The following is a 14,856-nucleotide window of genomic DNA, read 5'->3' as shown; positions in this document are numbered from 1 at the left end:
CATAAAAATATTGAATTTAAAAATAAATACATAAAACTAATAAATACAAAAAGTAAAACTGGATAAATTCTTATACTTTGCTATAGAATATCTGCGACTTTTTCTAATTAATTCAGTTCGGTTTTTGTTCAGATATTTTAAATCTTATTTAGCTATACTTTTTTGTATTAAGTAGTTTAGTTGTATAATTTATTGCTACTCTATCACTCTGTTAATCAAACCAAGAACTGAAATGAGGACATTCCTCTCCAGGGAATAATATGAAAAGAAAAAAATATACTACCACCTTGCTGCGTTGCAAATGAAATACTAAAGAGCATCGCAGCATTCAAGCACAACTTGTGCACTGATAAGCTGCAGCTCAACTTGGCGATTGCTAATTAGCCCGGCTAACATCTCTCCATCTACAATATTACCTGCTATCCACAATACTCTTTCCTCGCTTTCACATTGATGTCAAACCAAGAAGCCATTGTTTTTCAGCAACTTCTCCACTTGAGTGCCACAATTTATGCATTTTCCATGGCATTAACGTTGAAAAGCGTCGCAAATGAAATGCCATTCAAATGCAAGTTCTGCAGCGAGTCGCTTCCAGGATGGGGTTGGGTTTTTTTGGGTGAGATGGCTTTTGGTTACTTGGTTAGTTGGTTACCTGGGTACTCCCTGAGCTGGTCTCAGTCGCAGCCGCAGCCACAGCCAAAGGTCATGCAAATTAGTGCAACAACAGTAACAGAATCAGCAGCTACAACAACAATGCAAAAGTTTTCATGAATAGAGCTTCAGTCGGAGCTGCAGCTGCAGCTTTGAGCTCAACGTTCGTAATCTTGGGCAAAAACTTGTAAAAGTAACTAGATAATGCAGCCAGAAGCTGTGGCAACTGCCATAGCTACTTGGGTTTTGGCCCATAAAAATGCAACCCACGATTGAGGCTAATAAAATGTGACAGACTCAAGAGAGACAGAAAGAAAGAGAGAGAGAGAGAGAGAGAGAGATGGAGATACTCTATTGTCCTTGTTGTGGTGCTTTTTTGCTTTTTGTTCTGCAATCTATTGAGAGAGTGAATAGTATCAAGATTACTGGGGACACTTGCAAATTTTGTAAGCTGTCAATTTCATAAGAGCGGATGTCGATTTTAATTAAAGTGGCAGTAATTTATGTAGAAAGTAATAAATTATATTTCATTAATTTGAATTTGTTATCAATTAAGTATAAATTTATATTATGATGTTTAATGAAACAAGTAAGGCAGCTACAGACTAGTCGCCATCCATTTTCAATGAAGCCATATTCTTTAAATTTACCAAATAATTAAACCGAAATATACTGAAAATATGCCGAAGACTATATTTGGTATATCGATACAGTACTTCATTCATAATCTTCATAGACACACTGTTATAATAATCTCTAAAAAGTTTAAAGCAAAGACTTAAGATGAAATCTTAGCTGTTACCTTTTTTTCGTGTAAACTGAGCTCCAAATTATGTTTAATTATTGCATAAATGCAATGTAAATATTAAATTGCATCCCATCTTTTTTTTGTAAACCAAAGCCCAAATGGTGTTCGTTGAATTATAAATTTACATTAGGCTAATAATCATAAAGCAATGTTTTTCACTTCAACTGCTCTTGTTACACTTGATTAAGCTAACTTAACTTATTGGTCTAAACAATGGCTTAGAGCAATTCTAATTCCAACTTTTTATATTTAACTAATTTCGAAATCTGCAAATCTCAATAACTAATTTAGTCCGCAAACAGGTGAAGCAAATGCTTCGTTTTGTTTATTCAAGCAAAGAAAATTGCCAATTAATTTGGTGCATATTAATAACTGGGGAAAAATCTTTTGCAAAATGTCACACACAGGCACACACACTTCACCTTATGGAATTGGAAACGTTCAAATAATTAATAAGCAAATTAATATATAATATGGCCAAATAATGAGCCAATATTTACGCAAATATTGAAGGAGGAAAATTGCTGGAGCAGTGTTCAAATTACGACATCAGACGTAGAGACTGAGTGTGTGTGTGAGTGTGTAGTGTGTGTGCCCATTCAAATGCCATCATTATCGTGCTCATCATCGTTTACATGGCAAGTGCCCGGCATGCCACAACGTCTGCCTCTTGTGCTGTGCTGTATGCTGCTTCATTATCCTTATTACTCCTTTCGTGCAGCTTCCCAGCCAGCTCTGGAGAGAAGCTGCGTTATTGTTTCCATTTTGATTTATGTCTGGCTGCTGCCTCTCAGTCTAGGCCAACCCAAAACTCGTAGTCTCTCCCTCTCTGCCTCTCTTCTCCTCTTGTGTCTACAATTTTAACGTTGTTAACCAAATTGCATAAATTAAGTGCGTTCGTTTGCTTGAGTGGCGCTGGCTTGGCACAGCTCATCTCAACTCAACTCGACTCAACTTCGTTCAGCTAGCTAGCTAGCTAGCTGGCTGGCTGCTGCTCATCCACATCCTTCAGGCAAGTCGACTGCATTTGTGTTGCTAATGTGCGCACATTAGACGCACATGTTGCCACAAGTTGAAGCACACAACGTTGTTGCCAGCACTGAGGCGCAACAACTCTTCCTCTTCCTCATCCCATCTCATCTCTTCCACATTTTTACTGCTTATTTGTTTCTGCCTCCTGCTGTGCGAAAAAATCACAAAAAAATGCACATAGTTTTGCAAATTATGTATGGCATCTTCCTCCTTTTTTCTGTTCCTTGTTCCATCTTTTAATTTGCCATGCAAATGTATGCCGGAAAATGGATTCACTTAATTAAGTTATGCTGCAGAAATTAAACTAAGAGCGAAAACTTTATAATTAATAGAAAAAATGTTTTCTTATTTTTTACTTAAGCAATTTTAATGTAAAAAATACGCTAAAGAAACTAACTAACAAAACAGTGGATCGCAATTTGAGGGCCTTTCACATATTAAATATCAAACTCTTATGCAATCACAATGAATTATTTTAGATTTTAACATACATATATAAGTCTTATGATAAAACAAATTAGATAACTGAAATGAATTTAAACTCCTAACACACCTAATAATCGATTTCTTATGGAAAACAAAGTCAATAATTTAATATAGATTTAATTATTTCAACTCTCAACAAAAAGTCTTTATATGTGCAATAAATTTGTCTGTAAATAATCAAATTTTTATGAAATTACAAAATAGACAATCAAAATGAATTACTTTTGTTATAGATTGAGATATTTCAATAATTCTCTCGTTGAATAAACAGGCGACAAAAATAACACAAAAGCCAAATTACACACAAATGTAATGTGCTATCCATTTAAATAGATATTTCTATTCGAACGTCAAACAATTTATACTTATTCTACATGTAATTGAAGAGCAGCCGAGAGAGCTTAAGCTTAATTTCAATTGTGTCGCAACAAAAGCTGCTCGAATTATTCAAAATTGCTCGAGCATTTAAATATATTTGTAAATATTTGCACGAACCGGACAAATGATTGCAAATTGCTTCGGCTCTCAATTTGCTTAATTATATTTGCGTTGACAATTTCGAGTCGTCGACGATTAGTGGCAAAACAATATCGATTGAAGGGAGGCGCATGCTATATAAAAAGCTGTTGGCATTATGGACTCAAAAGCATTTACAATGCATTTCCACTTCGGTTTCTTGCTCTGCGTGTTGTGTTTGACTCGGGCCGAGCAGGACGAGTTGAATGTGCGACGAGTGATGAAGGAGTTGGAGGTGATACCCGATGTCCTCAAGGAGCCGCCCAAGGAACTGCTAAAGGTCAACTTTAAGACACGTTCTAACGTTTTGCCTAACTAAATTTGCTTTTGAACTTTAGTTGAGCTTCGAAAACGAACTGGAGATTGAGGAGGGCAAAGTTTATACGCCCACGGAACTGAAATTCCCGCCGAAACTCGAATGGAATGCCGATCCAGGAACGTTTTACACCATTGTCATGTTGAGTCCCGATGCACCGAGTCGTGAGAATCCCATCTATCGCTCGTGGCTACATTGGCTGGTTGTCAATGTGCCCGGCATCGATGTGGCCAAGGGTCAAGCGATTTCTGAATACTATGGTCCTTTGCCACCCAAAGACAGCGGTCTGTGTCGCTATGTGGTGTTGGTCTATCAGCAATCGGAGAAATTGGATATTGAGGAAAAGAAAATGGATCTGAAAAATGCCGAGGATCATAGCAACTTCGATGTGGAGCGCTTTACGCAGAAATACGATATGAGTGATCCATTGGCTGGCAATGTTTTCCAGTCCAAGTGGGATGATTACGTGCCGGAGCTTATGAAAATGTTGTACGATGTGAGTGAGTGAGGGGAAAGGAGAGAGGAAAAAGAACAAACTTACTATATGTGCACAATAATTATTTTGGTAATGGGTTCCTATATGATAATCTTTTAGCTGTAAGAGTTAATCGAAAATTTCTATCTTTTGTAATTACTTGCATCAAAAACAGGCAAAAATAATGAAAAAAATCGTGTAATAATTACTATTAAACAAGAAAGTTACAGTCCAGTGTGCTCGACTGTGAAATACCCTCAATGTTTTTTGAATTCACACAAGACAGTCCAGTATTATTTTTAAAATATACAACACACTAGGTTAGGAAGAAATCGTATTTTGTAATAATATTTTCAACAAATTTGCTCACTCAAATCACTAATTTTTTTTAATACTTCAAATATCAGCTCAGAAATGAATTGTATTATATTCTACTTTTTTTATGATTCCTATTTGATAATCTTTTCATCTATCCATACAATTAGTTCAATGAAAATCATAAAAATCCAATCAAATCTTATGTTATAATCATGGAATTACAAATTTGAAATTTCTTTTAATATTTATTACAATATTTATCAACTAACTCGTAAACCTTTTCTACACTTTTCTTGATAATTCCCTTCAATCAAAATATATCAAATCAAAATCTTTTCTTATCTGCTCTCAGCTCAGTTTTAAGTTGTCAGAATATCAGTTAAGTAGTTTCGTTGAATATAAAAATGCTCAAGGGAACCTTTATAATCGAAAGCAGAGCCGAGTCAAAGACTCAACTTTACAACATGCAGAAGTCTAATCGAAATTTAACTAACTTTTACTTACTACCACAATTTCAGCTCTCCAAGCTACTAGCTCTCAGAGCAGACAGGCGAACAAACATTGATTGACTTGCTACATTTTCAAAGTGCCACAACAACATGAAAGTACAAAAGATGGAGGAGGAGAAACGAAAAGTAACTGTGGCAGCTATCGCTTTGCACTTGCAGAAAAGTCACTTAAACTTTGCAATCATGATAAGACGTAATGCTAGATTTCCATTTATATTTCCTCCTCTCAAAAAAAGGAGAAGAGAAACCCACCCGCAACACGAAACAAGTGTTAAAGGTGCAACGTCAAACGCGACTCGATGTAATGCGAGAGCCAAGAAGTTGAGCTGGAGGTGGAAAGTAAAAGAAGTGGAAACCGGGGAGCCACTTGAATAGTAACTAAACGCAGAGGGCACAAAGCGTTTTGTGGCAAACGGCAAATAACCTTAAGGTTAAGATTACAAGGTAATTTGATTCAATTCCACTGATAGGCGTGCCAAAGCACAACAACAAGCCAAACCAAACCAAACGAAACGAAACGAGAACCAACAAGCAAAGCAAAGTCTCATGATGCTGCAGGCAGCTTGGGCCAATTTCAATGGCAATTTCCCAGCTCACAGTTCTAGAGAGATGACAATGTCAAGATAGCAATTGTTGCAGCATTGCCGCCAGCCAACAACATAACCCAAAGAAAAAAAACCGTCTTCATTCTATGTTGTTCTTTTTTTATATTTTCTTTATTTTTATCAGTTTGTGTATAAATTTGCCTTTATTTTGACATATTTAGTGGCGTCTTAGCACGCCGGAGCGATAAGACCAATAAGGCAGCTCATGTGATGCTCACAAGCTGTGCGAAGTCCATTAAAACGCTATATAAACACATAAGTAAGTGAAAGTGCTTGCAGTTTTTAGTGCGGTTAAGACAAAAACCGATGTGAAGGAAAGTGTGGAGCAGAGGCAAAGGGAACAGCCAGAGGCAACATGCTAGAGCATAAAGTTTTCAGATGGCTTTAAATATGCAAACGCAATGTTGTCTCGTCGGCTTAGTTTGTCTTCAAGACATAACGAACTGCAAATTTCTTCAAGAAGATACGCATGAATTTCAACTTTAACAAGAAATCAAAGTGAAATTGTGGCTTAGTACGATTTTTATAACAATTCTAGATACCCCTGATATGCCAAGTAAAACCAGTTATGATCCACACTAATAAGAAACATATTTAGAGCTAACTTTGAGATTCAAAAAATATAAGAAGTAGATCATATTATAATCACAAAAACTAAAGAAATTTTTAAATATACTCACAAAACATTAGTTAATAATTGCAACTGAGTTCGAGGCTCAGAGAACACTTGAATCAGCTGAATTTATGATCCTAACAGGGGAGAAATATATTTTTATATATATTATAATATATTATAATATTTGCAACTATCCTGAAAACTTTAAATTGATAACTTTATAAATAGAAGAGTATTATATTTAGGTAAAGTTTATTGTAATCTACATTATCCCAAGACATATATAATATACATATATATATAAATATTTAAAGATAGTTTATTGTAATATAAAGCTATCCTGATAGCTCCACAAATGTCGAACTTAATAATTGAACTATAATTCATATATATTAATAAATTCATAGATGATATATTTAAGAATGAAACTAATATACAATAAATTTATCAAACTTAATAATTATCAAACTTAATTATTAAACTATAATTCATACATATTTATAGTTTCATACATAAAATACTTAAGAATAAAACTATCATCCATATAAATTTAACTGTTTAATTTTAACTCTCTTTATAAAAAATTCTAAGCATATCCCTTAGTCGTTCATTTTTTCCACTTGCAATAGAAAATTCTCTCTCTCTTCTTCGTTTTGTTGCCCAAAACTAAGTTTCAACTCTTTTTTTGGTGCAGCGTCACATTCGACCTACTTTAAGTGCTTTCTTACTAATTTCACGCTGGCCTGCTCACAATGTTTTTTCTCCCCGTATATTTTAGCCAACGCTCGACGCAGCGCTCATGGCGTATGAGTAATCTGCCCAAGCGCTGTCACAAATCCCCCAGCGCCAACACTCAGCTCAGCTGAGCTAGTCGTAGAGCTCTAGCCTTGAAGGGCTTCAGGACTTCGGTGGCCCTGTGGCAAAAGCAAAAGCAAGTTGTGCTGCTGCTGCTGCTGTGCTGAAAGTTTAGCAAGTTTCTTCTTATTATTTATCCCATGTGACAAATTTGCTGCAGCAGATTTTTGCCTCGCATAATAAATTATGCGTCGCAATGCAAAAAAGGAAGTGAAGAAAAACTGAACGCTAAAGAATATTAAATACGCTAACAAATAGTTTTGGAAGGATAAATTAATATGAGAGTGTATAAGGAATTTGTTACTAAGGCAAAATAAAGAAATAATAAAATATAGAAGATGCATTCGATTTAATAATATATTAATTAACAATTAATATTTAAGCAAACGTCACATTTTAACTAACAAATTCTGCATGCTTTGCTCAAGTTGCTGCAGCAAAGAAAACTTTGAGCATTGGCTAAAGTTTTTTGCACGTTTTAATTTAATAATCGGCGTCGAGTCGTTAAGTTGCTTGCAAACTTTGCGCATCCCGAGGGCAGAACTTGTAATAGCTTTGGCGAAAAGAAAGCATTTCCATTTTGCTTAATAGCCAACTGATGAGTAGGCTTTTAATTGCTTCAAACTAAACCCAGTTGAAGTCGTTAAGGAAGGAGATTTGGAGATGAATAAATAAAGCGACAGCACACACTTGTTGCATTTGCATTATTTATTGTTTGTTTGGATTTAGCTGGGAATCAATGACACAGTGACACTTGCAGCACAACCATTCGATATGCGAAGACTCTTGCACTCTCTCTCTCTCTCTCTCTCATGCACATTATTGAATAACATTTCAAATGCATGCCTGACAAACCGAGCAAATGACAGGACACAAGAGCACAGCTTGGATGAGCATGTGGCCACACATGAACAGAGATAGAAATAGAAGAGAGAGAGAGAGAGAGAGAGAAAGAGGGAGATAGAGAGTACTGCTGCTGACGTTGTCGTTTCTGTCACAGAGTTAAAATGTGATAAATTCCATTAAATGACAGACGCACACAAGCATACAAACTGAAATCCATTTTGTGGGCTCAAATCAAACTCTACCAGGCACACACACACACACACTCACACACATGTGTGCCCGCAGAAATTCTAAACATCAACTTGAAAGTTCATGCTCCACATTGAAAGCCAAAACTGCCACCAACAGACATTCGTACGCATCGCATATTGAAATTGTAATTTGATTTCTGTCTTTTGCCACCAGCCTCCAAAAACAACATCAACGACAGAAACAACTCTTCAACTGTCCAACTCCCTGATCTCCCCCTCTCTCTCTCTCTCTATTTGCATCTCCCCTTCTTTTTTATCTCACTTTGCATCTGTCATTTTTGTTAAAAGGATTTTCGCTCTTTGCTAAAATCCACAAAACTGTCGCAATTAACTAGAGCAAACTCTAAATACAGCTTCATTAAGTAAAATGCACTGATCAATAGCGGCTGATTAAGCGACGATTGTAGAGCAAGTAAAATAATTGCAGCTATTCGTGTAAATAAAAAATTGTGTTGATCTTTGAGCAAGCATTGCGTATACATAATATTTCACATTTAACATATCTAACCAAAGAGTTTATTTCGAGATTTCTTAGCTGAGCTTACAAATATATTGGGTTAGTTCTCCAAACCTTGGGACTAAAATAAGAAGTTGATTTTGGGTAAATAACATTTATATTAAGCACTCAAATAAGAATCAGATCAGAACATAATAGCCATTGCGTATACATAATGCAGCTATATTAAAACACGAGCTTTTATTTCAAATTTTTTACTGAGCTCAAAAATAAATTAAGTGAATTTCCGAAACCTAACGACTAAAATAAGAAGATACATTAGCATAACACATACTTCTCTATATTATTTTAATATGCTTCTAAAATACATTCTTTTAACCAGTTTTGCTTCATTTATGCGCAAACTAAATTCAAACTCTATTTCAACTTAATAAAAATTCTGGTGTCAAACTAACAAAACGATTTATGTTTTATGCACATCTTATCCATGATTATTGATTTAGAAATGCATACAAAAAGCTTCCCCTAATTTATGAAAGGCAACACGAAATGCCTTCTTAAATGCAATATTTATTTATTTATTATACTCTAACTCCTTTTTTTTTGTGTGAACTGACAACAGACAATGCCTCGCGGCGCACTTAAATCATTATTTAATTTTAATTTTAAATGCACGCTTCTTTTTTAGTGTGTGTGTGCGTGTGAGTGAAGCCTTTTATCAGGCCCTGTGCGTTGTGCGAGACAAAGCGCTGGGCAAATAAATAAAATAAAATGGCAAACTCATTACATGGCAAGTGGCGAATGGACGCCAAGTGGCAACGTCACGGCAACAAGTCGACGTTGCACACGCCTCGCTAACAATGCAACGAGAGCTGCACATCAACTAACACACACACACACACACACTTATGCGCACACACACAAACCACACTCACGAACAATATAAAAAAGAAAAGGCGAAAAAAAGGGAAAAATGTCCAACAATGCGCCGCTCAAAAGGCACAATGGTGGCTCAACACACGGCTACCTAGTGCTTCCTCCCAGCTGCCGCTGCTCCCGCTGCCCTCTCTTCCTTTTGCTGCCTCATCTTTGCTTCCTGTTGCTGCCGCAGCTGCTGCCTCTGCTGCTGCTGCTCGGTTGGTTGCATTGTTCGGTGGCAGTGGCCAAAACGCCAGCGGCAATGGCGGCGTCGCCTCCATTGGGGCATTGATGCCAGGTGACAGACGGGAAAAACTGCCAGCTAAGTGACTTTCTCTCTACGAGAGTGTGTGTGTGTGTGTATTTTCGAGTATGTATGTATGTGTGTGTAGCATGAAGCATACAATTTTCCAACCGCAACCAGGCATGTTTTCAAGCTAATTGCTCGCTATTTACATTTTAAATTGAAATGCTTAAAGCGAGCGTAACGTTTCTTTTGTAAATAGTTAAGCGAAATCTTAATCTCATATTCCGTTTACTATAATTTAAAAAATATATAAAAGTGGGGCTAAATTTTCTTTCATGTTGAAAACAAATTATGTTTCACTTCTTAGTATAAAAGTCCACGAACTAAATATGTCATTATACGTATAGCGAAAGCGAGGGAGTTGAAGAATAAAAGTATAGAATAATTTATATAAGAGAATAATATAATATATAAAACATAAAACAAATGAATACATAAATATACATTTGGGTAATTCTCGGACGCAATTTGACTATTTAGAGTAAGTGAAAACATAAACTAAAAAAAAAATAAAAAAATATTATTCTTATATTTAGAGCTGCTAAAATGTATTGTAGACACTCTGACACTCTGTTTTACGAAAAAATATATAAATTCTGCATTATTATCAATCAAGAGTAAAACTCAAATATTTGAAAGAAAACTTGAGCACAATTTGACTGAGAATAAACTACTTTAGCATTTAAATAAAGGATTTCAAAGAACAAAAATTTCGAGTAAAAACTTGAACCTTCTGTAAAAATGAAATATTTAAAAAATCATATTTTAACGACAACGTCATTATCTATAGCAACTATTTTTCAACAACGTACCTATAAAATAAATTAAAAGCCACTACGTTTAGCTGCCTAGTTTAAAAACCCTTTTATCAACTATCGCGACAGTTGCTTTCCCCAAATAACCTCATTAAGCTCTGCAGCTTTCACAGTCACCCTTTCTATTATTTTCCTTTATCCTTTTTCTATAAAATTTCCGCCATATATCATGCACAAGACTTGAAAATATGCCGCTGTCAAAATGATCTATGCGACTAATCACACGCATGCTGCAAAAGAAATAACAACAACAAATAGAAAGAAAAAAGCTAAGCTAAAATAAAAAAAAGTTAACATATCTTTGGCTGGCATATGGCAAACATATATTTATAGAATATTGAGAAAAAAAAAACAACGACGATAGCGAGCGAAAAGCGAAAAGAAAACCAGGGGGAAAAAAGTGTAAAAAATGTGCAAACATTAAAAAGATTTAAGTAAATTTGTCTTGCTGCGTGCGCCATCAATAACTTTGGCAGCATATTTGACTTCTGGCTGGGGGCTGTTACGATAGTCGTTTTATACATACATACATATATTTTTGTTTTTGGACTGGCAGCTTATTACATTGTGTGTAAGTGGAGAGGGGGAGGAGAGAAGTGTATTTTTTGGGGGTGCTTCCAATGGGTTAACTGTGTAGGCGGACGCATAAATCCAAAAAGTCAATGCAAGCCTTTTTAAAAATGTTTGGTTTGGTCTGGTTTGGTTGGCCCAGTCAAACCAGCAGCTGCTCCACTCAACCACCCACTCGCAACCCCCCAGTAAACACACTGTGTGCCAGCTATCTGGCTAATGTTTGCTCTTGGCATAGCATTACAAACATTAGCTTTTGGCTGCTGTTGCAAAACCAACCAACCAACCATCCACCCACAAGCAACGGCTACGCTATCAACTTGCCCAAAAAAGTATGCTACAGTTTTTCGAGTTTGAAGCTCTGGCTAATTTTGTGTTTCCTTTTTCTTACACTTTGCTTGGCCCATGTAATTTTAAAATCGATAAGCAACAGAGTTTTCGCCTTCTTTGTGTGTTCGCCATAATATTTTTGCATGAAAATCACGAACTTGTTGTCAAAAAATGTGCTCTACCTTATCGACCTTAGGCGACCACTCGAAACAACATTTTTACCACACACACACAGTTGTGCTGGGCGTGGCAGCATGTGGGCGTTTTGCTGCGGTAAAAACAATTTCCAAAGTTGTCAATAAAAAGTAACTGCTTGAATTTTGTTGCGAGGCTAGGGAAACGTTGATTGTCAAATGGTTATGCACGGTTACAGTCAGCCACATTTTCTTTGACTGCCTTGTCAAATGCAGCCCACCAACAACAACAACAACAACAACTCAGGAGAATAACAACCACAACAACAAGAGTAAATCCAATAACAAAGGATTGACATATTTCAAGTGGCCCACAAAATAACAGCAGCGCGCATTTCGTATGCATGAGTATGTTTTGACTCTCACTCTCCCTCTCTCTCTCTCAAACTTCTCTCGTTCATTTGATTAGAGAATTTATAGGTCACATTTGTGGCTTCGAAATAAAATGTGCTCAATTCTTTGCTCGAATATTGCCACATTACGAGTAAAATATCGCGTAGTTAATCTAAACAAGTTCCAATTGACTTTCACTACGTTTTGCATTTGAATATGTATTTGTTGTTAAGTTTTGCATTTGCATTTCTTCGTGTAGTAAGAAATTGTTATGTAAGTTTAGTAAATTACATAAATTGTGCATTAATGATAATAAACATTTAAATACATACAAAACTATGTACTAGACATTTTTATGAGAAAACTATTTAATAAACTGGAATGACTACTAAGCTGAATATTTCTTATTCTGTTAACGTATCAGAGATTTTCCTGTACAGTACTAAATCGTTTTGTAAATTGAGTAAATTGCTAAAATATTGTATTTTCATTTTTTGTCATTTGACAGTAAACATTCAACTGGATTTAAAATGGTTGACTAGTAAGTAGAAAATCATTTTGTTAACTGCAAAATTTCTGAAACTGAATAGTTTCAAGAGTACTAATATTTCCTATCCATACATTGAGAAACCATGTGATTTAATTAAATATGTGACAGTGAACTTTTTGCTGTTTACAATATAAAGTATCATACATTATAATGTACAATGAGAAATCATATTCTAAATTTTAAGAAACTACTACAATTTAATTAATTATTGTATTAAGAGCCAAACGATTATTTTTAAGTTGCCAAAAACTGCATATAAATCATTCTTTTAATCAACAACTTCTTCATTCATAAGTACTAGCATCTAAAGCAGACAGATATTGATTACCTTTCATTTGTTTTCGTGTTCATTTCATCAGCTTCAAATGCATTTTCAGCATTTTCAATATTTAATGCATAATTATGTTCATGTCAGACGATTTAAAAGCCAAGCTACCAAAAAGACATTACAAAGTCAAAAAATATATATTTGTATGTATTCTCCGCTGTCAAATCGCCACAAATACGCACACTCAGACACATTGAGTTCGTATTTGCGACTTAATCAACAAAAGTACTAATTGCATAGAAGACTCGCTGACATTGATGTCAGCTCTGTCCCTTCATCTGTCTGTCTGTCCGTCTGTTTGTCTGTCTACTCTGTTCTCTCTCTCTCTGTCTGAGCTGGCATGTTCACCTCCATAGTCGCACTCCACAGTCACTTCCACATCCCAATTTCATTTGCGCTTTGCCGTTTATGTGCAATGCCAATGGCATTACCTTTACCTTTGGGCTCTGACGCTAAGCTGAGCTCTCTCTCTCACATCACTCTCTCTCTCTTTCCCTCATAAGTAGAACTACCCTCTCAGCTGTACTCCTCCTTCGTCCATCGTCACTCCGCCTCTGGGGCTCCCCCAGTTGGCGCACAACTTCATTAACGCAAAGTAAACACACGCATGCAGTTGGCGCTGCCAGCAAAGTGTTTGATGTTGTTCAAAATTCTTGTTGTTGTTGTCGTTGTCGCTCTTGTTGTAGTTGTAGCTCTGGTTGCCAGTTTAAAGTTACATTTTCGACAATTTCGTGTTGTGGAAGCCAACAAAAGTGCAGACAAGCTCATCTTTGCAACATGTATTTGTTGTTGATTCACTTAGACGTGCTTTAAAATGATATTGCGCATACGTCGCGTAGGACACAAAAGATCTTTGGCATCTTTTAAATGCATGCAAATTAACATGATTTAAATAATTAAATATAATTTGATGTGCTTTTGCGGCTTTGGCGCATTGTTGTTGCTGTCGCCGATGCTGCTGCTGATGCTGTCGGCACGTTTATGAGCCTCAGCAAGAGTCCATTAACAAAACATAACGATGTGTCATGTGACTCATAACAGGCACAAAAAGCCACACACTCATACATTTACACGTACAGCAACACACATACTCCAACACGCAGTCAAACCGCAAAATGCGACGCTTGCTTCGCATTTTTGTCGCCGCTTTTTTTGCTTTCTTTCTTTCATATTTATGAGTTGTCGACTGTCTGTGTGTGCGAGCGTGTGTGTGTGTGTTCGGTCGTGTGTGTATTGGTGTGTGTCTTCTAACAAGCCTAACGAACTGCCAAATTACGCGAAATAGCATTAAAAATTTAAATTTTGTTCGTGCTTCGTCAAAAGCGTAAGCGCTCCAAAAAGTAGGCAACAAAAAATATAAAATACGCAAAGCGAGCTCTAAATGGCCATTCAAATTGTTGTTGTTGATGCTTTTGTTGTTGTTACTGTTGTTATTATGTTTACTGCTGCCTCGCTCGAAATAAATCATACTACAAATGGCAATGGGAAATAATGCTTACAACAAAACAAAAGATATATATATGAGCTTAAAGGTTTTAACTGCGTTTACTGCGAAAATAAGTTACATGAGACACAGCTTAGGCATAAAGCGAGATATCAACACTTGAATACCAAATTAGACAAGCTACAAATGCATAAATAATTCCTTATGCGAGATGTGTGCCCTTTATTTAGTTTCAAAATTGCAATTGAACATATAAATTTGGGCTATCGACTTATACAAAAAACTGAGACAGAAATTTTAATCTACTCTACAATTCATTATAGAAA

General features: G+C 35.9%; 1 protein-coding gene and 1 long non-coding RNA gene across 2 annotated transcripts in view; one reads left to right on the top strand and one right to left on the bottom strand.

Moving 5' to 3' along the window:
• Positions 1–14,856, bottom strand: part of LOC117564821 (uncharacterized) — a 35,074-nt gene that overhangs the window by 10,309 nt on the left and 9,909 nt on the right. The gene's annotated exons all lie outside the window — the stretch shown is intronic.
• Positions 3,638–4,383, top strand: LOC117564816 (putative odorant-binding protein A5). Its single transcript, XM_034243738.2, has 2 exons — positions 3,638–3,773; positions 3,832–4,383. The coding sequence occupies exons 1-2, from the start codon at positions 3,714–3,716 to the stop codon at positions 4,315–4,317; spliced, it is 546 nt and encodes a 181-aa protein (XP_034099629.2). The 5' UTR covers positions 3,638–3,713; the 3' UTR covers positions 4,318–4,383.

The sequence above is a fragment of the Drosophila albomicans genome, chromosome 2L (assembly GCF_009650485.2).
Source record: "Drosophila albomicans strain 15112-1751.03 chromosome 2L, ASM965048v2, whole genome shotgun sequence".
Taxonomy (NCBI): domain Eukaryota; kingdom Metazoa; phylum Arthropoda; class Insecta; order Diptera; family Drosophilidae; genus Drosophila; species Drosophila albomicans.
This window is presented reverse-complemented; position numbering and strand designations above follow the sequence as displayed.

What these genes read in the sequence shown, in the direction of transcription:
- LOC117564816 (XM_034243738.2), top strand. Translation starts at nt 3,714, where the DNA reads ATGAAGGAGTTGGAGGTGATACCCGATGTCCTCAAGGAGCCGCCCAAG. An exon ending in CGCCCAAGGAACTGCTAAAG is followed by an intron (nt 3,774 to 3,831) that starts GTCAACTTTAAG and finishes TTTGAACTTTAG; the next exon opens with TTGAGCTTCGAAAACGAACT.